Source organism: Macadamia integrifolia, chromosome 10 (assembly GCF_013358625.1).
Source record: "Macadamia integrifolia cultivar HAES 741 chromosome 10, SCU_Mint_v3, whole genome shotgun sequence".
NCBI classification, from domain to species: domain Eukaryota; kingdom Viridiplantae; phylum Streptophyta; class Magnoliopsida; order Proteales; family Proteaceae; genus Macadamia; species Macadamia integrifolia.
In genome coordinates this window covers 20,268,495-20,293,949 of record NC_056566.1, presented here as the reverse complement: position 1 = coordinate 20,293,949, position 25,455 = coordinate 20,268,495, and the positions used below count along the sequence as shown (strand labels likewise).

The 25,455-nt window shown below is 40.3% G+C and overlaps 1 protein-coding gene across 1 annotated transcript in view; it reads right to left on the bottom strand.

Moving 5' to 3' along the window:
* LOC122091802 (exocyst complex component SEC6) overlaps nt 1-25,109 on the bottom strand; it is an 87,182-nt gene extending 62,073 nt beyond the window's left edge. The window contains exons 1-6 of the mRNA XM_042661950.1: nt 24,862-25,109; nt 23,985-24,092; nt 23,640-23,778; nt 23,514-23,558; nt 15,672-15,727; nt 1,516-1,624 (exon numbers count right to left, since the gene is read on the bottom strand). Of these exons, the coding sequence (XP_042517884.1) occupies nt 1,516-1,624; nt 15,672-15,727; nt 23,514-23,558; nt 23,640-23,778; nt 23,985-24,082 (447 nt within the window). The 5' untranslated portion in view covers nt 24,083-24,092; nt 24,862-25,109. The remainder of the gene's footprint in view (nt 1-1,515; nt 1,625-15,671; nt 15,728-23,513; nt 23,559-23,639; nt 23,779-23,984; nt 24,093-24,861) is intronic.
* Between the last annotated feature and the right edge of the window lie 346 nt (nt 25,110-25,455).

The following is a 25,455-nucleotide window of genomic DNA, read 5'->3' as shown; positions in this document are numbered from 1 at the left end:
ATTATTATCCCATATACCAATTAGGTAATTGACCGATACTAATCTCATAGAATTGGATTTAAATAGGAAACCCACTCCTTGTCTAATTAGGGAAAAGAATCCTACTCTATTTGGTACACCTTGATGGGAGGGTACAAAAACTTTAAATAGGACTCTAGGTCCTCCTCCAACCCTAATGTCAATCTCATTATTGGCTCCATCACCAAGAGAGCATTAAGGGGAGCTAGTGGGAGAAACCTAGAGGATCCATTGTGTTCGTGATTGGGATCACAGGAATAAAAATACGGGAAGAGTATAATGGCGGAAAATTCTTCACAGTCGATGGTGAACGGTATGCATCGACCCTTATAGTTTAATTTCGTGATTCAATGATTGTATGCTAAGATCCTATCTGTTGTTAATAGTAGGAATATTGGAGCATTCTTGAAGTCTACTTTGCTGAGATTAGTAAAGGGGTCACCATTTTCTAATGAAGATTGCCTTGTTACCCACTGGCTAGGAGCCTTCGTCAAGTGCACGGATCATATCAGCTTCGGTGGTGAAGTTGAAAACAAATATTCCATTGTTGATCATGAAGAGTTTCAACTGGCCTTGGAGACGCCATTGCTTCGAAAGGGAGGCTTGAACAATACCGAATGGGTGTCTGCTACCCATAAAATGGCCAATGATACATAGCTTCCATCTGGAGATGTCTGGTTCTAGAAGACCCGAGGGACAAAATCGACCTTTTTGTCATCAATAACAGTGGGAGAAACAAAAGCCAGCAAAAGGCTGGCTCGGGGGGGGGGGGAGGAAGTTCTGCAATGGAGGCCTAGGTTTCATTCTGGGCGGGGGGAGGAGTAGGGGGGAGAAGTAGGGGAAGGTGGCTGGTTAGAAGGCAACAAAGAGGAAGGAGATAAGGCAACAACCGGCGGAAGGGAAGAAGGTTGAGGATTGAGGGGAGAGTCAAGGGGGGAAGCAGGGAGGTCCAACGGCAGCGGAAGCAGCCGAGGGGGGGGGGAGGACATGGTGGTTTAGGCCATGGAAGGTAGTTGTAAAATGTTATCAAACAAGTAGGTTGGGAGTTCGCTTCTTGGTAAGTGTCATCGAAATACAAGGTTAGGTAGTACACAATGTGGCATTCTTATCCTATCCTTAACACTCCACCTCAAATTGACCTAAACAGCTTAAGTAACCCAAAAACAGAAGATCGAGTCGATACTAAAGAATTAATGGTCAATATAGTCTTCAGAAGTTGCCATGCTAATTTAGGTTGGTGTGTTCATGCACAGAAGTGACAATGTGGCTGATGAACCATTGTATAAAAAATGCATAAAGTAAAAATTTTTTAACATTAAAAGTGTAAATATAGCTTTCGACTAACTTTTAAGTGGAAATATATCATTTCATAAGAGGCCAATATAAAAGAGGATGGACATAATATGCAATCTAGAAGGACATACCCTTAAAATTTCTCCATTTTGTTAAATCATTTGCATTTCGCTGAGTAACATAATATGAAATAGATAAAAATACCTTTAAAATTTCTATATTTGTTAGCTCATTTGCCCTGTCGCTGAGTAATCTAAGAAACTGAATAAACCTCTCAGTATAAAGATTAACCATGAGTTGGAATATTTCATATCTGATATAATGACAAATAATTAGAGCAAAGAAAAATAGATAATCCATGGAGAATAGGGTGGTTGATATCATGCAATATTTCCATGGTTGAAAAATTATAAAAAATGATACAACTGCATGACAAATAGATAACCAGGATACAAAACAAAGATAATTTTCAACATAATGTGAAAGAAAGATCAAATTATCCAAAAAATGGAGATATTTAATCATAAAGAAAGTAAAAACCGACTTTTGAGGGCAAAATGAAAAAGCCTGTAAGTATTTGGATGAATAAATAATTGATTAAAGCCGAAGAAAGAAAATACAAGAGACCCAAAGGGGAGAGAGGGAGACAGAGAAAAAAAGGGGGGGTGGGGGAAGGGGAAGGCAGAAAAATAAAAGCCTGTCAATTAGTTCACACTACATCTATATGCCTACTTATCTTAGCACCCTAATCCTTCCAATATGGACTATGACCTCACTCTCAATGCTTGAATCAGGACAGAGATATGAGAGCAGTTAAATAGTCAAGCTCATGTGCCCGAGTACACTTACAGAAAACCGGTCCATTAGGGCAGAAAACTCACCCTTCAAGATTGGGAGGACCTAGAAGCTAGAATAACTGAAATCAAGTGCTCAAAAGTCAAAAGCAAGCTTTACTGAAGGCCCTCTTTTGTTTGATTATCACTTCTTAAATCAAAACCTCTACTGTCTCCATACAGCCTTACCAACAATGAAAAATTTGAGCAATCGCACACAAAGTTTCATTCAATTAGAATTTTGGTAGGTTTGGTTCCTTCCTATATTTCCACCAAACTGTTGCTACAACAGCTTCTTATGCCTAGTATTCTACTGATAAACCACACAATTAAACTACAACTGTCAGTTCAGATTATACTAGGGTGGTTGCATTACTGCTATAACTCCAGTAAGGCTTTGTGAGTTACGAAGCACATATTCGTAATCATATCCATTTGAAGTGTCAAAGGGTTACTCCATTGATTCCTTTCCAAGTCTTATAATTTTATCAAATTGGGCCTTAATATCCTAAGAGAGGTGTTAGATTTCAAATTCATATAAATTCAGCTAAGATGGAAAAACAAGATTTTAATTCTTCAATAACTGACTCGAAAATCATATCATCAAGCATGTCAAAGAAAAACTTGCTTCCATTGAGAAAATATGTATTGGCTTGCAGGAACTCTCCCTCACAATCCCTCCAGCAAGGTCCGCATTGTAAAAGATATTATACAGTAGGGAAATGCTAGTGCCATCCTCCAACAGAAACCCAGTTCAAAATTTCAATTAACTGTTTTGTCTTTGATGTTGGCTGAAACGAAATAGCATGCGACTTGAAGGGATGAAACTGCTTCGGCAAATCATTTTGGCAAATGGACCGAAATGCTGAAAAGTTTTGGTCATGTTTTCCGAAACATTACAAAACCTTGTATAAAGTCTTCATTTCAACTAATGTAGTCATAATTTCGAGCAGAAGACTTTCAACCGAAAGATTTGGAAACTCCCAAAAATCCGGATTTTTGGCCAATTTGCTTCAATCTTTTTCTTGCTGGATCAAGCCTTTGTGGAATACTTTTGAACATCCACTTTTATTTTGTTTTTAAGGGTGAATAAGAAATATAATAACAAGGGAGAAAAAAGGGGGGGGGGGGGAATATACAAGGCCCCAAAGGAGAAAATCATGGCTCCAAAGGGAGAAAAGCACAACCAGAAGAGGCTACACCCCTAGGGGGGGTGGGGAGACAAAAGAGATAAAGGTAAACCTCAGGAAGCAATAATAAGTTGGTTCCTAGGGGAGTCCAAAACATAGCGACTAGTGACTCAAGTAAGCTTGAAGGAGACGTCAAAGTAGATGGCATTCCACATCTTATCAAAAGATTTAGAGTTGGAAGTCCATCTACGAAGATTACGCTCCAACCAAATATGGTTGATGACAGCACAAAACGCGAGATTTCTAGCGGTGTCACAGAAAGAGTTTCTAGCAAAGGTCATGTTAACCCATATCCATTCTATCGCAAGAGGGAGGGGTGTTCTTCTAGCAGGCCAGCATTTTCGCAAGGACACGCTTCCAAATGGATGAAGAAAAAGGGGAATAAAAAAAGAGATGATTGATGTCTTATGTACCATTCCAGCACACGAAATAGGCAAGGGGACAGGGATATGGTGGTAAATGAGAAAGGAATGGGTGGGAAGATAATTGGAGAGAGATCTCCAAATGGTAAAGCTATGGCAAGGGATGTGAGATTTGAACCAAACGACTTTATCCCAAGGGAAGAAGGGGCATGGGAACAAACTAGGTGCCAACCAAAAGAATAGGAAAAGCAACCTAAGGAAGAAGGGGACCAAATGATGTGGTTTCTACCACCATAAGGAGGCAGGGAAGCGAGAGAGGACCAGATGGTAGAAAGAGAGTAGGAAGAGGGGGGAATAGACCAGGAACCATTGGAGATAATGGAGGAGACAAGGGAATCCTTGGGGATCTCCAAGAAGTAGACATTCGAGGACCCATTTTCAGGAAAAGGATATTGTCTAGGTGCCAGCTGTCAGGCCAAAAGGAGGTGGAGGAGCCGTTCCCAATATTGGAATGGATGGCATTTAGGGCAATAGGTCTAGCTTGGAGGATTTTGACCAAATATTTTGCTTTTCTGGCACTCGTGAAGAATGGAGTCTGAATCAGAGTAGTGGATAAGGTGGCTACGGGTAGTGGTATGCACTATTGTTTGCACCAGAGAGCTCTGTTTCCACGTATGGTGGGTATGGCTAGTTACCGCTTGTTCTTCGTTTCCTACCGAGCATGAGGGTGATGTAACATTGGTTTACCTAGGCAAACAACCCAATAATAATAACAACTCAAAACCAACTCAGATATGATTTACAGACCAAGGATCCAAGGAAACACAAAATCTAGGATAAACTAAAGCTGAACCAAGAGAACTTTTCTAACTCACAAAGTAGAAGTATTATAGAACTATCATACCTGGTCGATTTAAGTCTAGAATGAGATAAGAAGTTCCTCCAAATTAGAGTCATAGATGGATTCTAGAGAAGAGGTAGCACAGCTAACTGAAAGTACAGAGTTGTTTGATGGGGTCCAATATGACACCAGTCCTCTTTATTTATAACAACAGAGAGAAAGTTCTAGAAAATTACAAAGACCATTAAACCCCTTAAGGTCCTTAGATAGCTGACACTTTCCCTAAAACCCATAAAACTCAAAATTACAACACTCCCCCACAAGTTGGTGCATGGATATCACTATGCCCAACTTGCAGATACTAGGATGACACATCTTACTACTAAGACCATTAGTAAATATATTAGCCAGATGTATTTACTAATAGGAAAAAAGGCACAATGATAAAACCCATATCTAGCTTCTCTTTGATGAAGTGTCGATCTATCTCCACATGCTTGGTTCAATCATGTTAGACAGGGTTGTGAGCAAAGCTGATGAAAGATTTGCTATCACAAAAGAGCTTCATAGGAAGGGTGGTAGGGACAGCCAAATCTGAGAGAAGACCATAAAGTCATAGGAGCTCACAAATGCCTTATTCCAAAGCACACAACTTTGCTTTGGCACTTGAACGGGCTACCATAGCTTGCTTCTTGCTTCACCATGTAACAAGGTTACCATTAACAAAAGTGCAATGACCAGTAGTAGACCTGAGGTCATCAATAGAACCTACCCAATCAGCATCCACGAAGGCCTCCACCCTAAGATGATCATGCGGGCAAAAAAGGATGCCACGTCCTAGGGCAGATTTCAAGTACTGGAGAATACGCAACACAAATTCCATGTGAGTCGAGGAGGGATCATACATGTACTGACTAACTAGACTGACGGCAAATGCTATGTCAGGGCGTGTATGAGAGAGATAATCAAACGCCCCACTAATCTCTGATATCTCTCTTTATCCATAAGATCACCTTCCTTTCTACTCAGTTGACCATTAGCTTTAATAGGAGTGTCTGTCGGCTTACACACCAATATGTTTGTCTTAAAAAGCAGATTAAGCACATACTTCCATTGAGTCAAGTAGATCCCATGAGAAGATCTGGCAACTTCAGTGCCAAGGAAGTAACGAAGTTGTCCTAGATTATTGATTTCAAATTCCTCACTCAAGTATCTCTTGAGGCGAGAGATTTCTACCAGATCATCACTAGTAACAACAATATCATCTATATAAACAATTAGGATAGCAATCTTCCCACCAGATCTCTTGATGAATATAATGTGGCCGGTATTGCTTTCAGAGTAACTTGTAGCAACCATAACCTTATGGAAACGCTCAAACCAAGCACGAGGGGATTACTTCAACCCATACAGTGCACGCTTCAGCTTACATACCTTCCCTTGGGTTTTGAGTGAGTGAACCCAAAGGAATGTCCATATACACTTCCTCCTCAAGTTCCCCAATGAAAGAAGGCATTCTTCACATCTAGCTACTAGAGATCCCAATCTAAGTTGGTGGCACAAGCTAAGATAACATGAATTGTGTTCATCTTAGAAACTGGAGCAAAACTCCCCTGGTAGTTAATCCCATAAGTTTGAGTGAAGCCCTTGGCAACAAGTCTGGCCTCGTACTGATCCACTGTACCATCAGCCTTCTATTTTAATTTGAAGACCCACTTGCACCCAATTGTCTTCTTTTGTGAGGGAAGACACACCAGATCCCATGTGTCATTCTTTTTCAGAGCTTGCATCTCTTCAACTATAGCTGCCTGTCATTGTGATTCCACACTCGCTTCCTGCCAGGTATGAAGAATAGATACAGAGGATATAGAAGACACAAAACTATAGTAGGAAGGAGAAAGTGAGTCAAGGTATGGATTAACAGAGGGAGAATTACCTAGGTCCAAGGGGACAAGATCAGGCTCAAGAGGAGACAATTGCCATGGAAAGGTAGATGTTGGATGTGTTGCAATGGTCCGAGTCTGATGTCGGTGACTATAAACACGTATCTCTGGCCGAGGCAAAGTAGAGGTGTTGCTCTTCCCCTGAAACAAGATACTGGCAGGGATAGCAAGTTCAAGAGGCGGCATATCTTCCATAATGGAAGGAGATTCCTCCTGAAGAAGTGTCACAGTGTAGTATGATGCAGATTCATGAAAGACAACATCCCTAGTCACAAACCAATGTTGAGTGAGAGGATGAAAACACTGGTAGCCTTCCTGAGTAGGACCGTACCCCAGAAAATGCACCGGAGACCACGAGGATCAAACTTTCCATGAGGATGATGATCCCGAGCCTAGCAAACACTACCGAATACTTTAGAAGTAACATGACAAGCAGCTGAACCTTAGAGAAGATCAAAGGGGAGCGGAAGGAATGGACCTGAGAAGGCATTTGGTTGATAAGAAAGGCAGCAGTAAGAATCACGTCACTGTAGTACTAGGGAGGTACATGTGCCTCAAACATAAGAGAGCGTGCTACCTCACAAAGGTGGCGATTCTTCCACTTAGCAACCCCATCCTAAGCAGGAGTATCCACACAACTAGTTTGATGGATCATCCCATTGAAAGGACCTTTCGAAGTATTTATAGCCAGTGTCGTTTCAAAGGATCTTAACGGTATCATCAAACTGAGTCTGAACCATGCGGTAAAACTGCTAAAACCAATAGAAGGTCTTGCCTTTGGTTCGCATAATATAAACTCAAATGGTCTGTGAATGACAATTAATAAAAGAGACAAACCACCGATAACCATTGATAGACACATAGCGGGATTGACCCCAAATATCAAAATGTAGCAATAAAAAAGGAGTGACAATTTTATTTCCAGAAACAGAAGTGATTCGAGTTTGTTTGGCCAAAACACATACCTCACAAAAATACTGACACGAATTACAATTTTTAAAGGAAGGAAAGACCTTAACTAAAGTTCCCAAAGGGGGATGTCCCAACTGCCGATGCCACTGTAGTAACTCAAAGATGGGAGGTAACGTAGAAGATGTTTGAAGAGCCTGACTAGAGGCTAATGTCGAGTCATCATCAAGTAGATACAAACCACCATGTACTTACGCCCCTACCAGAGCCAATCGTTGCCTTTGTCACCAGATCCTAAAAAACACAATGAGATGGAAAAATGGTGATTTTGCAATTGATACTGGAAGTAAGACTACTAATGAACAAAAGGTAAGTGGAAAACGAAGGAACATGCAATACAGTAGAAAGGGATGAAGAGGGGTACAACTAACAGAGCCCTTTCCAAAAAATAAGTCCCATTAGCCAACTTGACCTTAGTATTACCATGGCAGGTAGTGTACTGTGAGAAAAGAGGCATGCGGCTTGTCATATGATTAGAAGCTCTAGAGCTTATAATCCAAGGGGTAGAATGGACAAACATAGTATGGCCACAAAAGGAGACATGACCAAAAAGGTGGAATGAGCAGAGCTCGTAGTGGCTAGTGCAGGAGAGTCTGGTCATGTCAAAATGCGTCGGAGGCCAGTAAGCTCATCAGATTATAGCAAGGTTGCTGAGGTGCTAGAAGCAAAGTTAGAGTACTGACACGACCCTTCCCTTGCCATTTTCCAGATGTATTAGCAGGATGGCCATGAAGCTTCTAACAGTGCTCCTTGGTGTGACACTCATTCCCACAATAATCGCACTTCAATAGAGTCCTGGTAAAGGGTCCACCAAACTGTGGGGATACACCAAAGAACTGAGTGCCAGAGACAAGTGCAAATCTCTCAGTAGGAGTGGCGGCTGGCTTTGGAAGCATGTGATACGTCAGTTGTCCTCAAGTTGGATCATAGCATAGGCTTAATCCAAGGTAGGAAAGGGGTCACGACACAAAACCTGGGACCGCAGCTGATCAAACTCTAAATTTAGACCTGCCAGAAAGTCATAGACACTGATTTTGTCCCATCGCTCATAAAATTGGTGACACCTGTAGGGGTGGAAGGAGTATACTCCTCATAGTCGTATTGTAAGTCTACGATAGAGTGAGCCCTCTCTGGCTCAAATCATGAACCTTCTGGTGAAGCTCAAAGATCTGAGCATCATTCCCTTCCTGAGAATAGATATCCTGGACAGACTTACAGATCTTTGCAACGGAGTCACGGAGGAGATAGCCACGTGAAAGCTGTGGGAACATGGACTTGACAAGGAAGACCATAACTAGAGAGTTGGTACACTCCCACTTGTCAATCTCAGGACCGGTGGTCAGACGCTTTGAGGTTCCCCATAATAGCCACAAGACTTGATGGATATACAGATTGAGCGTGACCACATAAGGTACTTTATACCATTAAGCTTGATAGAAAAAGGAGGAAAGGTAGGAAGAGCCATGGTGTCTCCGCCAGTAGAAGCAAATGAGCTGGTATACATGGTTTCTATTCAAGGGGGCAACACAAATAGAAGAGACACTAGCCGAAGATAAAAACAGCACGAAAAAATTCTAAAAAAGGCTAAAAAACCAAAAAATCGATAAAGGGTAAAACCTTGAGAAATCGAGGGGATAGCTTTAGAACAGAGACCTCAAATGGAAAAGTGGTCAGTACATACCACTATAAGGATAAGGAGCACCAATCGCAACAAACATCAAGACAATCGGAGCATCGAGGAGAGAAAAAACATCTTGACAACAGAAAAAATAATTTCAGGGAAAAAACCGTGAAAAAGCGATGAAAAAAAGGTTCTGGGTCTCTCAGATCATTGTAGAAGAGAGTCTGAGAACCCAGGGGAAGGGATGGATGGAGGCTAGAAACCCTGTTGGTGGTTTAAGAAGCTCCCACCACGAGAGATGAGCAGATGAAGAGAGATGGAGGGAGATGCAGATGAAGGAGGCATTTAAAGAGAGAGAGAGAGACAGAGAGAGAGAGAGAGAGAGAAAGAGACAGAAAAGAGGGAGAGCCCTTAGGGTTTCGGATCCTATGGCTCTGATACCATGTTGGATGGCGTAATGACTTCTGTCCAATATGACACCAACTCCCTTATTTATAACAATGGAGAGAAAGCTCTAGAGAATTACAAAGACCATTAAACCAACAACAAACTAGGGTTTATAAAGGCCGAATGGGAGAAACTCTGCAGCAGCAACACCTGGCCTCCAAAGGCCTTGTACTCCTGGTCAAATGCTTCTCTTAGGGGGAAAAACAAATGCTCAAAAGGGCTTAAAGAGTGGACCTCATATCTTTGAGATCTGAGATTCGACCCAAGCTTCCAAAACCCTGACAACTCCAATCGATTTCTTTCCTTTGGAGATGAATATAATCTCTGATCTGTAGATGTACATCAGGCCTTCAAAGAGTCTTCAAACCGCCCTCAAATCATTCTCTCACAGTAGTAGTCAAATAAGAAAATAGAAAACAAAAATAGAATTGGGATAGATGTGGGTGGGATAATGGCTATCTCAGTCATTTGAAATCTTGTCGGTATCTCAGAAATTTTGGGATTTTTTTCGCCCAAACGAAATAACGTGGGATAATGGCTATCTCAATCATTTGAAATCTTGCTGGTATCTCAGAAATTTAGGAATTTTTTTTGCCAAAACGAAATGACATATGAAATGGAAAAATGTAAAAATTTTCGGTCGAAATTTCGTGCCATATTTCAGTATATTGTCGAAATGGTACAACATGTACTTTCGACCTCATCTCGTTGATCTCGCCTAGTTTCACCTGGTCTCGCCTCTTTTGCTCTGTGGAAGCTAAACAGTGTCTCCAAGGCTTGGTTTTGCCACATATTCACCTAAAAAACAAGCCAAATCTTCACCTCATGAACAAAGACAATCTCCACATCACACGATCAAGGGAGAAGATCTCTCCCAACCGATCCTCTCCATATTTAATGATGATTTACAATGCATATAAGGAGAGGTTCCTCTATAGAAGGAAATTGTAGGTGGATTGAGTCACAATGCTTATCACAATTCAAATTACAAATACTCTTTCCAACCGTGGGCATCTTCAAAATATACTTGCCATGTTAGTCTTTGATTGATTAGGAGAAATCTTCTCCTTTGATTGTGTGAGGTGTCTTCAAGATAAACTTGCCATGCTTGTCTTTGATTAATTGGAGATATCCTCTCCTTTGATTTTGAGAGGTGTCTTCAAGAAAAAAATTTCATGTTGGGCTTTGATTGATTCGAAGAAATCTTCTGATTGTGTGAGGTGTCTTCAAGATAAACTTGCTATGTTGGGCTTTGATTGATTGGGAGAAATCTTCTCCTTTGATTGTGTGAGGTGTCTTCAAGATACCATGCTAGGCTTTGATTGATTGGGAGAAACCTTCTCCTTGATTTGGTGAGGTGTTTCAGCTTTTCAGATCATAATATAATCATTCGAGACAAAAAAAAAAGCATCATCTCGCCAAGATCTTGGCGAGGTTCGATATTTCGGTGGTTTTGAAACCACTGAAACGAGATTTCGAACTTGGTCTAAACCTAGGCCTCTCACCCACAGCTATCACAGCCGTTGATCATCATATTTCAGGAATTGGAGCAACAATGGCTGCAAATTATCAACCCTTCATTAATTTTAAAAGTGTTACAATAATCTTCTTAAATAAACGAGTACAAATTAGAAACAAACCAAATAGGAAACTGATCCGAAATTAGAAACTTAAGGACTTTAGCAACTAACTACTGACTTGTACTCTAAGAAAACATAAGAGACAATACTAGGGACTAGAAGACTAACTTGACTTAACCAACTGTTGTAGTTTGACTGGTCAAACACACAAAAGACAAAACCAGCTTCTATGGAGATCGCAGGACACAATTTGGAAGCTTCTAGACAGCAGCTGCAAGCTGGATCAATGGCACCTTGAAGGATCTTCTAGAAGACCAAACTAGGAACCAAAATACTGCAATAACATGTGGCATCTATGCTGGTTCGATGGCCTACAGGAATGGACCAGCATAGGACAAAATTGGGTCCCTGGCTAGCTAGCTCGATCAGCCCAAAGTCTGGTAGGGCTGGCTGGTTCCCTTCCTCCTTCTATAGTGTAGGCCAGCATGGGTGTTTACATCAGAGGTCAGTCACATTCATTCCTGGGCCCCAACCATATATGCCCACTCTACCAAGTAGTAATGGAGGGATCATATATGTACCTTCTCAGACTGATGATCTCTGTCCTAGGCTGGGTTACCTTGAGTATATTGACGATGTCACCTGTAGGACTATTATGTTGGACTTCAAGCGTTTTTTCATGCATAGTATGACATGACTGCCATTTGTGATGGAGTCGGAGGAACAGTTCCGTCGGTCCTAAGGACAACATTAGCCTATGGTGTATTGGCATAGGCCTAGGGTTGTAACTTGTGAATGGCAAACAGTTGCCAATTTGTAAATTGTACTTATTGTCTATGACGACACTTTTTGACAATGGTGTAATGTTAAATGGTTTTCACACTTTGTTAATTGTGGAACGCTTTCCAATATTTCTTCATTCCCAATTCATATTTCAATTTTGTTTTTATTGAAAGTTGAGTGTTCAAGCCTTCTAGGACTAAACGGTGTATAATAGGCTATACAAGGTAAAGGATACAGTAGGCTACGGCAAACACTAGCAACCTAAGTTCTGAAGCCAAACTACCACTTCGTCTTTTCCCAATCTAATAATTAAAAAATATGTAAACATGCTAAAATAAGAAACCCCTGAAGTTTCAACGCAAAATTTCAGGTTTTGGCCACCAAAATGGACCAGATTTGAATGGGATTTCAGACATTTTGGTGGTACATTTCAGTTTTGAGCTGGATCAAAAAGCCCACCAAAATCGAAATCTTGGACCTTGAACAGGAGCATGACTCGTGGACAGCATGTTCCCCGTACGCTGACCAGCCCTTCAAATGAACAGTAGAGGGGACTAGACATAGCTGCCACATGTCATGCTCCTAATGGAGCATGGCCTTACGCACAATCAATGACAGTGGTACTAGCATTCCCCTATACAGTAACTAGAACATCACATTTCCCCCCCCCTCCAACCTCTCCACAATTGGTCTTCCCTGATCACATGGCACATGCACCTACTTGTGTTTTGAATCTTCATCATCTAGGATGTGGTGAGACTGTAAAATGAATCAAAACTTTGGAATTATTCCTAGAATCATGTTGACTTGAATCGATATAAAATAGAAAAGCCATACAAAAGTCAACCACAATACTGCCAAAACATTTCACAATGCCACTTGCATTTACAATCGCAAAGAGATCAAGGGATTAAGATATGTAAGGTTTCAGACTAAAATGCTTCATAAGTAATAGTTCTGGTGGAGAATAGTAACCCATTCTGTGTCACAATTTGCATATTTTTTTTTTGTACCTTCATGCTTATCATGGCCTAGACATGGTGATGCAGTAGCACTCCGATGGATCGACCCAAACCTGCTCATGAACCCAGACCAAAACCCATATCCAATTTGGGTTCCAAGTTGCTAATTTGGATTCAAGATTAATAGAATATTATAGGATTTTATTTTTATTTGAGAATATTTGTTTCCTATTTGAGTCCTTAGTTGTTTCTTTATTTTGTTAGCCTTGGTGTAGGAGATTTTATTTCTATCTTGTTTCTTTATTTTGTTAGCCTAGGTGTAGGAGATTTTATTTCTATCTTACACTTTAACTTTAATTAGAAAGTTTTAATTTTATTTTAGTATAAATTAGACATGTAATTCATGGGAAGAGGTTAGTTGATGAAGAAGTAATTAATTTGGGAAAACCACTATGTGGCTGCCTCCTTTCCCCTCCCTCCTCTCTTTCTTCTTCTCCCCCTCCCCCTTCTTCTTCTTCTTTCTCCCTGTGATCTCTCTACCTTCACTCTTCTCCTATCTTTTCTTTCTCTTTCTCTCTTGATTCCCCATCTATTGTTTCTGGACTTCTGATATTGATATTTACTCACCTGAGAATCCCCTGTTCTGGGCGGTACATCACAGCCCCAAGGAATTGAAGGATCTTCCCCAATACAAGTCCTCTCAGCTTCAAACTTGGGGTCTAACTTCACCACATTAAAGCAACCCAACTGCAGGATTTTCTTGACCAAAAACAGTCCCTGGGGTGAGCTAATACCCCACGACCAGACCTGCAACAAAATCCAGATCTGAGGCTATCACTGGGCTCAGTTTCAGAGCTTAAATACTCCATGTAAGATGACTTTTGCAGCTAGGTCCTGCTGGAATCAATTGGGGTAGATGAATCGATTCCCCAGTTGAATTTTCAGGCCCATCCGACCCATATTGAGGGGGTTTCTCTTCACCTGAAGACCCCTTGGACTTCCGCCCTGTTCCTCTTCGCTGGAGGTTGAAGAAAACCATCATGGGTTGTCAACAAACCATTTTAATCCCTCTTTTCCCTTAATACCCCTCTCTTTATCCCATTTTCTTCACTGTCCTACTTTTACATCTGATTTCCAGTTTACCCTTTCTACAAGTGCTTTGTAAACCAGTGCTAAGGTATTGAAGTTCTATCAAATTACATTACAGGAATGCCACTCCCTTCTAGATATCATCATATTTACTGTTTTGCCACCTGATCTTAGACCTAAATTGCTTAAGCTTTTAAGTGGGCCTACATCCAATCGGGTTGGATCACTTGGGGCCCACTGGCCCTGCATTACATGGCCCCTAACTCATGTTTCAATGGCCCTCCTGGATGGCCCTCAGCGAACGAGAAACTTCTAGGCCCCTATTTGAGTAAAGCGTGCCTCTTTTTCTTCAGTGTTGGTCAAGCATTTTCTTTACTAGGTTGGGTGCTCGTAGATCAGTTTTACTCATGAGAGACAGTAGTATTTAGAATATGAAATTTGATTCTGTATATCCCACCAGAAATAGCATAGGTGCCAATTATTGCAATGACGAGCATTGATTTGATTAATCAAAAACAGTCACATTCCACCACTATGTTCTTCGCCATCTTAGTATGTTTGGTCTAGTAATACCCTCATTTATCCCTTGAATCAATACTCTTTGGTCTGATTAGTTTATTCAGAGAAAATCTAGAAACATCCCATGCGATATTTATATCCAGTATTTCAAACCTAAAGATTTCAAGTGCTGCTAAATATGAAAGATATCTGCAGCATTCCCCGTCATAATCCCATCTACAACTAAACCAAATTCAATGACTTGAAACAAAATATGCTATTCCAAATGGAAGTAAAAATTAAAAAGCATCCCTATCCTAGATGTATGGATGTTGAATGGGAGCTTACGAGTACAAACGAGGTGGCTGATGATTTGGCAAAGAAAGGAACTGTGAGAACTTGACTTTGTTTTGGGGATGACATTCCTTGTAAGAAGCAGTATATTCTAGTATTTGTGTGGGTGTTTTGAGCTTAGGCCCTATTCTTTTTTATTACATTTCACTCTGTACTATCATATCTTTTTCATAAATAAACTGCTTTACTCATCCTATAGGAAAGCATCAAAGAATGTATATCTAATCCACTGAACAAAGAGCCCGAAGATAGTGTCTCATCACTGCTAGCTACAGAAACCTACTAGGGAAAAAAATTCCACAAATAGTTACTATTTCTAGGTAGGCGTACATTAAGCAAAACCAACATGATTCCAACAAAGCAACCAAATATCAAAATAAGACAATGGCTGCTAATCCAGTAATGCACATCAAAGAGTGTAGATAAAATCATAATAAAAATAAAAAAAATAAAAAATAAAAAAACCAAGGTTCCTTGTGCAACTATATCTACCACATGGCAAGTTAAACGGGAACGATATTTTGTGGACAGGTAGACCCTAAAGTCACTGCTCGCATGTCAAGTTACAGCGCAAAGGGATTTTACCAAGTGGTAAAATAAAGTATAGAAAATCAAGGACTACCAAAAGTAAGCATGGACATAGATAGAAGGGTATGTCATGACATGGGCGCTTGGGAGGTAAATGATTGACTCTGGGTCTGAAATCTGACATGTGGCCTATCCAGACTATCCCCTATGTATCCAACAGTCAGATTTGTCACATCACCCTTTCCATGTGTTATAAATATATGTGCAATACCAAAACAATTTCCTGGACCATCAAGAGCAGGAAACCTTCTAACAATAACTTATTTGCAAAACAAAGTGGTGATGATCTTTAAGAAAAACCTTGGAGGAAAACAAGGAGCGACATAGTCATATATATCTCCAAGCTCTTCTCCAATCTGCAGGTGAAAACACCAAACTGGAATCAGAGGTGAATTGAAAAAGAAGTTAGAAGTCATTATTGGAATTAGTAGACAGCATTTGGGCATAGTCAGGGTGCAAGTATGTTTTCAAGATGCTTTAATATTACATGCAATGCACTCCATTTGACAAAAATTATCATGCAATAACTCTCCAAGCACAATTGTATTTTTTGTAAAAAGCAAAGCTTGCAATAACTCTAGTTGGGATGGTACCAAGGCAAACCTAGGCGGTGGCCAGGTGCATTGTCGCCTAGGAGACTAAGGTGTGTATATACCATGGGGGTTTCATCTGTAAAATATGATATTTCTTTTCTTTATGATGTAATTTTGAGTGATTTCACATGTAAAATGAAAATTTTTATTTAGTTTACTTGCGACTTTGAGGGAAACTGGAAACGTATGAAATTAAGAAATATCATCATTAAAGTTATAATTTAACAAATGGAACCATTTTGTCTTCTTCTACGATAGCGGTGGACTGGCTGCCGCTGCAACCTTTCCAGCTGTAGTGGAAGCTGCTACAGCTTCTCGCCATTTTTCCTTCATGTTTTTCCATTCTCTGTACCTTCCCAATTTTCCTTCTTGTTCCTCCAATTTCCTCATTTTTTTTTTTTTCTTTCTTTTACCTCACTACCTTCCTAGGCGCCTTGAACAATATGGAGACCAATCACCTAGTTGTTCAAGAACAGCCTTTTCCCATCTAGGTGACTCCTTGACAACTACGATTGGAACTAGTATAGATGGATGCCAAAAACCAAAGACATTTGAGACTTTTACGAGGGTTTTTCTTAATAGGTAAATATATTTGATTTCATAAATCAAAGGGAAAGATGACAACCAGATTATAACCATGTACAAAAACAATGACAAGAAGAAAGATAAGGGGTAAATGTGAAAAATGTAGCAACACTTCTTGAGTGCCGATGTTCTAAGGTCTCTTATGCAAAAAACTCAATAAGGCGATAGACAGAAATAAGTTACAAATAAGCAAGGATCAAGGTAAGAGAGAAGAAGAGAGAAGTAAGAGGAGGAAGGAAGAAAAGACGAGAGAAAGGGATGAGTGCAATCTTATGGGTCCCACCTATATTGAATCACTGACATGAAAGGATAAATTACATACACCTCCCTAGGGAGGTAAAATGTAAAAAAAGGAAAATTAATTAAGACAAGTAAATACCAAATACCTTCTAACATCCTTCATCCTCAGGTCCCTTCTCCCCCCTCCCCCTTCCTTATGACCTTCTCAACAAATTTTTTCTCCCCACCTCTTTGCTTCCCTTCAAGCCATTCCCTCTATTGACGAGATCAAATCCGCCATCTTCTCCCATAGAGCCAACAAAGCATCGGGCCTTGATGGTTCAATATGGGGTTCTTCTCTTCTTGTTGGGACATTGTTGAAGCTAATTTAGTCAAGGCTATCAGAAGCTTCTTTTCAATCCCTCCCAAATCCAAGGTGTGAACAATACCTTTATCTGTCTCATCCCAAAAAAAGGAGCCTCTTCCTTATCTGACTTCAGGCTCATTTCTCTTTGCTACCTCTTATACAGATTCATTGCAAAGATTCTTGCCAATCGTCTTCGGTTAGTGATTGACTCCTTGGTTAGCCCTAACCAATCTGCTTTCATAGATGGTAGGAGTATTTCCGATAACATCCTCCTCTGTCATGAGTTTGTCAAGGGTTTCGCCAGAAAAGTCCATTCTCTTACAACTCTTCTCAAAATCGATATCCATAAAGCTTTTGACTCAATCAGATGGGAATTCATCACAAAGACCCTTCTTGAGATGCCCTCCCCCACTGTCATTATCAATTGGATCCACTCTTGTATCTCCTCCCCCCACTTCCCTATCCTTGTCAATGGTAGTCCTGCTGGATTCTTTCCCTCCGTTGCTGGCATTCACCAAGGCTACCCCTTGTCCCTTCTTCTCTTCTCCCTGGCCCTTGAAGTCCTCTCTACATCTATCCAATCCTCCACTGATCATCACCTCATCTCTCCCATCCCTAAGTACAAAGCTCCCAATTTGACTCATCTTGCTTTTGTTGATGATCTTATGAATTTCTCTAAGGTTGACACCACTTCTATTCTCTTCATCATGTCCTCCCTTCACCTCTTTGAATGAATCCCTTTCTGGCCTAAAAGTCAATCTCTTCAAATCCTACCTCTTCTTGGCTGGAGTCCATGATGCTTCCAAAGCTATCCTCCTCCAATTAACTATCTTCTCTCGGCTCCTTCCTAATGCAGGAGCAAATTACAAGAAACTAACCCCACAATTTATAAACCCCAAACAAGAGAAATTGGACCAAGAAACAAGGGAATAAGACCATTATATAAACCCCCAACGGTACAATACCAATACAGAAGCAAAAGCACCCTAAAACCTAACCCGATAGGAGAGAGAAAGACCTGCAATATGGCAGGACAGAGAGAGGTGCGGCCAGGTCTGGAGGGCTCCAATTAAGCTGCACTTTTGGGCATACGTAATCCCTAGGAAGGGTACAAAAACCTAAAAATTTGAAGGACTTCCAAAGGTCGGTTGCTGAGATATTCACTTTCTTGAAAATCAGACCTACGAGAGAGAATTTGTCAGAATTTTGCAGGGACAGCAGCTGGTCGCCTTGAATGGTTCCTCCAAGATGGATCAATTGATCCACTAATGATGAGGAAATAGCCCCTAGCAAGACCAGGCAGATCAGACTTCAGATGAAGGAGATATTGGAGATCGATTGGACTTCAAAATTGGAATTCCTTTGCTGGTTAATTCTGATTAAGTAGGGCTTGACAGATCTGAAAACTCTCTTGGAAAACTCAGCAACAATAATTAGGAACAAAAAATAAAATAGAAAAGAAGAATAGAACCGGTGGGGGGTTGAGAAGGGTGAAAGAGAATAAAGGAATGGGTATCTCACCCCTCAGGTTCTGGGTATCTCACCCCTCAGGTTCTGGGTATCACACCCCTCAAAGGTTTTGGCATCTCACCTCTCAATAACAGCTTTTAACTAAAAAGTAGCCAGTCCACAATTCATTCATTCAAATCTGAAATTATATATAGGCTCCTCTATTTAAAGAGGGTAGAATAGCAATCCTATCATAACTATGATCTAGTTTCCAAATAGGACTAGACACTCATAGCAGGACTTGGACTCATAATAGGACTAGGACTATAACTCCAACATGGAATAAGACTAGAATTCCATCATGGAGTAGGTAACTAACTAGTCATTCACTAATAGGGAAACCTAAAATGACCCAAACTAAAATAACAAAGGAAATAGACTCAAAACATGACTCTAACTAAACTAATAAATTAAATCCCGTTTTTCTACTTTCTACCCTTATTTTAGGCCTATTAAAGTGGCCCGTTACAAAGAAAACTCATTGGGATCAAAGTCTCAACACATACATAACCAAACCCAAGGCTTATCTATAATAAAATAAGCCTATTAAATGACTTATCTACATCACTTCTCCGTCAAATATTTGGCCCTTCCTCTCATCATTGCTGGATTATCTTTTCTACATTGCACCCCCATACTTGACCTCATTAAGAAAAGAATCCAGCTTTGGAAAGGCAAGCTCCTATCCTATGTGGGTTGTCTTACCCTCGTCAAGTATGTTCTTCAATCTTGCTACTTATACTAGACTGGTGTCTTTCAGTTACCCAAGTCTATCTTCAAGATGGTCAATCAGAAAGGACAATTCAAATCTGAAAGATAAATTACGAGCTTGTGTTATACATATGAGTTACAATTGGGATGAGTATGTTTAATTAATTGAATTTGCATATAATAATAGTTACCAAACAACTGTTGGTATGGCATCTTTTGAAGCTCTGTATGGGAAGAAATGCAGAACCCCATTGTATTGGGATGAAGTTGGAGAAAAAATAATTTTGGGGCCAGAATTGATGCAGATTACCTATGAAAAGGTTGACATGATTAAAGAAAAAATCAATGCAACTCAATCTAAACAAAAGAGCTATGAAGATAATAGAAAGAAGCCTCTGGAATTTAATGTGGGTGATAAGGTTTTTTTAAAAATCTCACCAGTCAGAGGTGTAAGAAGATTTGGAAAGAGAGGGAAATTGAGTCCTAGATATGTGGGACCAATCGAGATTCTAGTTCGGATTGGCCAAACAGCTTACAGACAAGCTTTTCCTACAAAGTTGGGAAGATTTCATAATGTTTTCCATGTATCCATGCTGAAGAAGTATATTCCGGATCCTTCACATGCATTACCTACTATTGACCTATTGACTCATTAGATTTGGATGATGACTTGAGTTACGAAGAACAACCTGAAGGAATCTTTGATAGAAAAGAACATCAACTTCGGAATCGTAAGAACTACCTGAAGGTAAAATGGAGGAACCACCCAGAATAAGAAGCCTCTTGGGAAAGAGAAGATTTCCCAAGAGAAGATGAGGTGAATGAGAGATATCCGAAACTGTTTGGACTACCAGGTTTCCCTTCCGATAACAAAATTTTTGTAAGGGGGAAATTGTAATACCCTAATCTGACATTTATACCCCTACCTGTGAACAAACAAGAAGTCAGAGTAGAGGAAACCAATGCTAGGTTGGTTGGCAGCTGTGAAGTGCCAAGAAGGCAGAAGTGACCCCACCTACTCCTGTTCAGCCTACCAATATCACTGGAAAACTCATCGGGAGGTGTGGACAAAGAGGTAAAATTTAATTGAGACTAGGTACAGGAGAGTAGGGTCAACAGGAAAAGGGAACCACATCTGCCGCCAACCGACAGGTGCAAACTGGCCAGCCAGTTGGACTGGCGGAATGCTGTTGTTTGGGTTTTTGCACTATGGGGCCCACACCTCTGCTGTGCAAATCCCCATCTTACCACTATGGAAAGAGACCCAAATGAGGTATGAAGTTCACATCTTAATGTTAGAAAATAGATGGGGGAAAATAATTTATAAATTTAATCAAATGCTAGTTACTTAGGTATTATATATATATATATATATATTGAGGCCCAACCAATCTATTTGGGGTGCCTTATATATGGAATATTAGGGCTGAGAATCACCCAAACCGTGGCTGTATAACAGTAAGACGAAGAGAGGGGGAAGAAAAGGAAGAAGAAGAAAAGAGAAGGAAGAAGAGGAAGAAAGGGAAGTGAGGAAATTGACAGTGTGTTTGTTTGGTTGAAGCCTTGGATGCCATCACTCTCTCTTTTCTGATTTTTTTCTTCCCTTCTTTTCCTTTCTTATCTTCTCCTTCTTCTTGCTGGTTCTCTCTCCCAGCCCCTGTTTTGGGCGTCAGTAGCAGATCTGAAAGGAAGCTTGGTTTCTAATCAATTGACCCTGATATTTGGGTGGGCTGTAGGACCCTCATAGGCGATCACAACCCAGGAGTTTCTTTCCCCAAGTCAGCCTCTGTGTGAACAAATAAACCGATTGCAGGTTTGGTTCCCCTATTACCCACCACACTTAAGTTGCAAGGACAGTACAGCTCCTCTTGCTTCCTGTTTAAGGTGTTTATCTGTCGGACTCAAGAGACCTTAGAGTTGGCAGCTCTCGTTTGGAAGTTCAGACCAAACCAAGGCCTATTGAAGGAGTTCCATCGATCTGAAGCTTCTTCTTTCCACTGGTTTCTGGTTCTCATGACAAGAAGAAGAAGATTGAAGAATCGTGGGTTGTTTATGGCATCTATTTCCATGGTTTGACCATATTGCCCTTCACTTACTTTCTTTTTTTTTTCTTTGCCCTGACTTTATTGGTAATTCCTGAACTACCCCTTCATGTTAGTCGATTAAACCCTTTGCCTATGTTTTAAGTTCAGTAAATTTACAAATCTGCAACTCCCTTCTAAGTTTTCATGTAATTACAAAATTGCCACTTTCCCTAAGCTTTAGTTTTATTCACAGAACTGCCATTCTCTTGGATATTTGGTTATAAAATTGTGCCATTGATTAATTAAGTGGGCCCTAAGCAATCCGATTTCAGTCTTTTGGAACCCCGATCCGCATCACCTTGGGTTGCCTAGTCGCCTTGACAACTATGATTCCGACTTTCGAACACATCTAACATAGATGCTATTTTCTTGTAATACATGTTCTATTTCCAGCTGTAGAATAGGCACTTATGGTATAGTTTTACATTTGGTACTTCATATCAGAACATATAAAGTAATATTGTCTTCAAATATCTAAAATATCATGTCGCTGCCGCATTCAAGCAAAACTATCTTAAGCATCCACTTATGTTTTACTATCTATGTGAGAGGCTTTTGATATTTCGACCTTTTGTGATATGTTGGTCTGGCAAAAAATGACCATAGGAGAAGTACTAAGGAAAGACTTGCACAGATTAGGCCTTGTGACCTTGTCCCAAGTATGACCTCGAATAGAGTGGATTTGAGGGATAGAATCCATGTAGCCGACGCCCTCTAGTTGCGTTCTACTTTGTTACTATTTATGTGATATATTTCCTTTCACTTTTACTTTTCATTTTCTCTGTCCTTGCTTTGATCTATGTAGCCGACCCCATTAAGTTGGGAAAGGATTCTTTTTCTTTTTCTTTTCTTTTCTTCTTCTTCTTCCTTTTCCTTTTTTTTTTTTTTTTTTTTTTTGGTGATATGTTGTTCTCTCTGGAAGGAAAATGCAGACATATTTTTGAAAGTGACAGAAGCAAAGGGGTAAACTTATAAAGAAACATGTTGAAGTTTTGAATTTTCAGTCGGGCCTCAACTGCTAAGAAGTTCTAGTACATCTTTTCTGATTCTGAGATGAGTAGTTTTAATCTATAGATCATAGTAACTTTGCACATCATTCATGAAATTTTGACATAAATACCAAACTTCCCAATTAAGATTGTACCAAATACTGAATTTTCAATGATAGGGAAAAAAACTCAAAATTTATACCTCACCTGTATTACTTGCAAAACCTTACAACAATTTTTCAGAAATTTTGCCACATTTTCAATTTTATTAAATCCTTTTTTTTTTTTATTGTAATATGTAACCATATTGCTAGATTTTTCATAAGCAAGAAGTAGAACAACAACCAGTTCAGATCTCTCTTAAAATTAGTGTTCAAACCTCCTAGATCCATAGGCAAACAAGAGTCCTAATATATTTAGGATTTCTGATCACAGGTGTTTATTTTGAATATTTTCCAAACCGTAGATTTATCTTTTACTTAGTTCCGTTTATTAAGTGTCAACTGTGGGCCTTCGATTAGTTAGTAATAAGGGTGCAATTTATGTCTTTAGACAGTAGGGTTTTAAATCTTGCAACATCTTGTACAAGAGAACAGAATCGACTTCTACTTTCTTCAATACAGTTTCACAGCTGCAGCAGCTATACAGTCTTCATTTCTTCTCCAGTTTTCAGGTTGTGTTCTTAGTGATATATGCAGTTAGATCTCTTCAAGTGTTTCCCCCCCCCCCCCATTAACAAAGGCTTCTCACTCTCAATAACTCTCAAAGAGGACCCACAGATAGCAAGGGAGGTGGAAAAAACCCTTTTAATACCTTTTTTGCAATTTCTTCCTTTTCCTTTTTGTCCCTCCCCCCCAACTTTCCTTCCTTGAACATTTAAAAAACTTCTAGGAAAAGGCAAAGTGGAAAAAATAAAAAAGGATACAAGTCCAACATCAGGCTTCTGATTTCAGAAGGAGACAGCAGAAGAAGAAAGAAATAAAATAAAAGAAGAACAGAATCGTGGAAGCTCAAGCTTCTCAGAAAGAGAGTTAAACAAGGCAAATTGGCAGAAATTTTGCAATTTGGACAACATATTCACATACCGTTTGAGCTTCCTCTAAAGCAGCTTTTAGCTCTTGAAAGGCAAGCTGTATACACAAATTACCATCAGGAAAAAAAAAGTATGTAGAAATTCTGCTCCTTGCTTGCAGAGAATGTGAAAATAATACCTCTGTCAACAACTTGTTAAAACGTCCTTCAACTGTCTTTCTTATTTGCTCATAGCATTTATCCTTGTAACCTTTCCCCTGAACCTTCAACTTCTGTTGTGTTAAGTTTCTGGAAGAAGCTGTTTGACTTGTAGCTTTTCTGCAGGTCATAGGGAAACGATGCAAACATATAATGCCAACAAAATTAGTAACAAAACTTAAGTTATACGATGATTCCAGATGAGATGAAAGGAGGGTTATATCAAGCAAACTGAAACAGTAACATGAGGAGCTGGCATGCAAACAGGTCAAACACCATAAGGTTAAATGTAAATATATGAATGAATATCACTCCAAACATCTTACTTTGCAGATCTACGAGGATTGGTAATTGATGCCATCGCACCACCACCCTCAGCCTCTGCTGCTTCTTCAGCCAGTTGTTGATCAACCGTTTCTTGCATTTCAACCACCCTATAGGAAAGAGAAAAGCAAAGAGGACAAAGGGAAAAGTTGAAAATATTAATTGGAACCATGGTAATAGAAATAAAAAACTAGCATAAATAACAACTAAATCCAGGAATCAGATCAACAATCTATACATTAATAATAAAAGAACCAATAAGCAGATAAGGGGCATTCATATCCAACAAACATCTGCACTTGCATTTCCAAACCAACACAAATCAAACTTCAATATCTGTTGATTTGACATCAATCTGTGCCTTTCTTTTTCATATCTGGCAAGAAAGGAACTACAAGACCCTCTAATCTGTGTGATCTAAGTTTAGATTTAGATTTCCACTAGTGCTGTTCATATACTGTTACGAATCAAGATTCAAGTGAATTTTGGAAATTCGAGACCAACAAAATTGTAATAAAAGAATTGGACACATGGATCGGATCCGGAGGACTCTCTCTCTCTCTCTCTCTCTCTCTCTCTCTCTCTCTCTCTCTCTCTCTCTCTCTCTCTCTCTCTCTCTCGCCCTTCCCATAAGGTTTTTTCGTTTTCAGCCACTGTTAGGAGCAGCCTGGCCATGAGGGTGGGCTGCTCCCCGCCTCCCCCCCCCCTCTCTCACCCTTCCTTCTCCCTCTCTCACCCTCCCCCTCTCAACCTCCACTGTCTTCTTCCTCCTCCTTTCTTTTATTCTTCTCCCTCTCCCTTTCTCTTCTCCTTCCTTTTCTGTCTCACATAATCGGGAGGTCGTAACCTACCCTTGCCGACTCCTTTGAGATTCCTTACTGTCAAGCGTCAAATCTGGTGAGTTTCTTGAGCCGATGCTCGGATCTAGAGAGGCATTGTGCCGCTGGCTTTGCTGCAGATCAGATCTGGTCCTTCTTGTCACCAAGTTCTCCACTCTCTGCTGCAGCAGCCTATCCCTGAGCCACTGCCTACTTCGTGTGTAACTTTCTGCTGACCGAGCCGCAGCCTAGAAATGGTATTGCCGGTTTCTCCATCTCCTCCCAGAACGATTTGTTTGCTCTGCTGGCGCCCTAAAGGCCAGCGGACCGCAAGGATGTCAGCTATGCTCGGCTGACAGTTGCCTCGCCATTGCCCTCCGCAAGGCCGGTGCCCCTCCTGCCGCGACTATCACCAACGCTTGGCCAGCTTCTCGCTTGGCCGTCGCCCTCCACAAATGCCAGAACCCCTATAATGTTCAAGTGTGAGACATGTTGAGTAGGGTTTGGTGGAACCCTACTTGGAATTATCTTGTTTGCCCCTCTTCTTTAATTTGGGCTTCTTGGTTCTTATCTCGCTATCATGTGGGTTTTGAGTTTTGAGTTGTGTTGCCCAATTGGGCTTGATTTTTAAGCCCATGTGGACTTTTGTGATGTA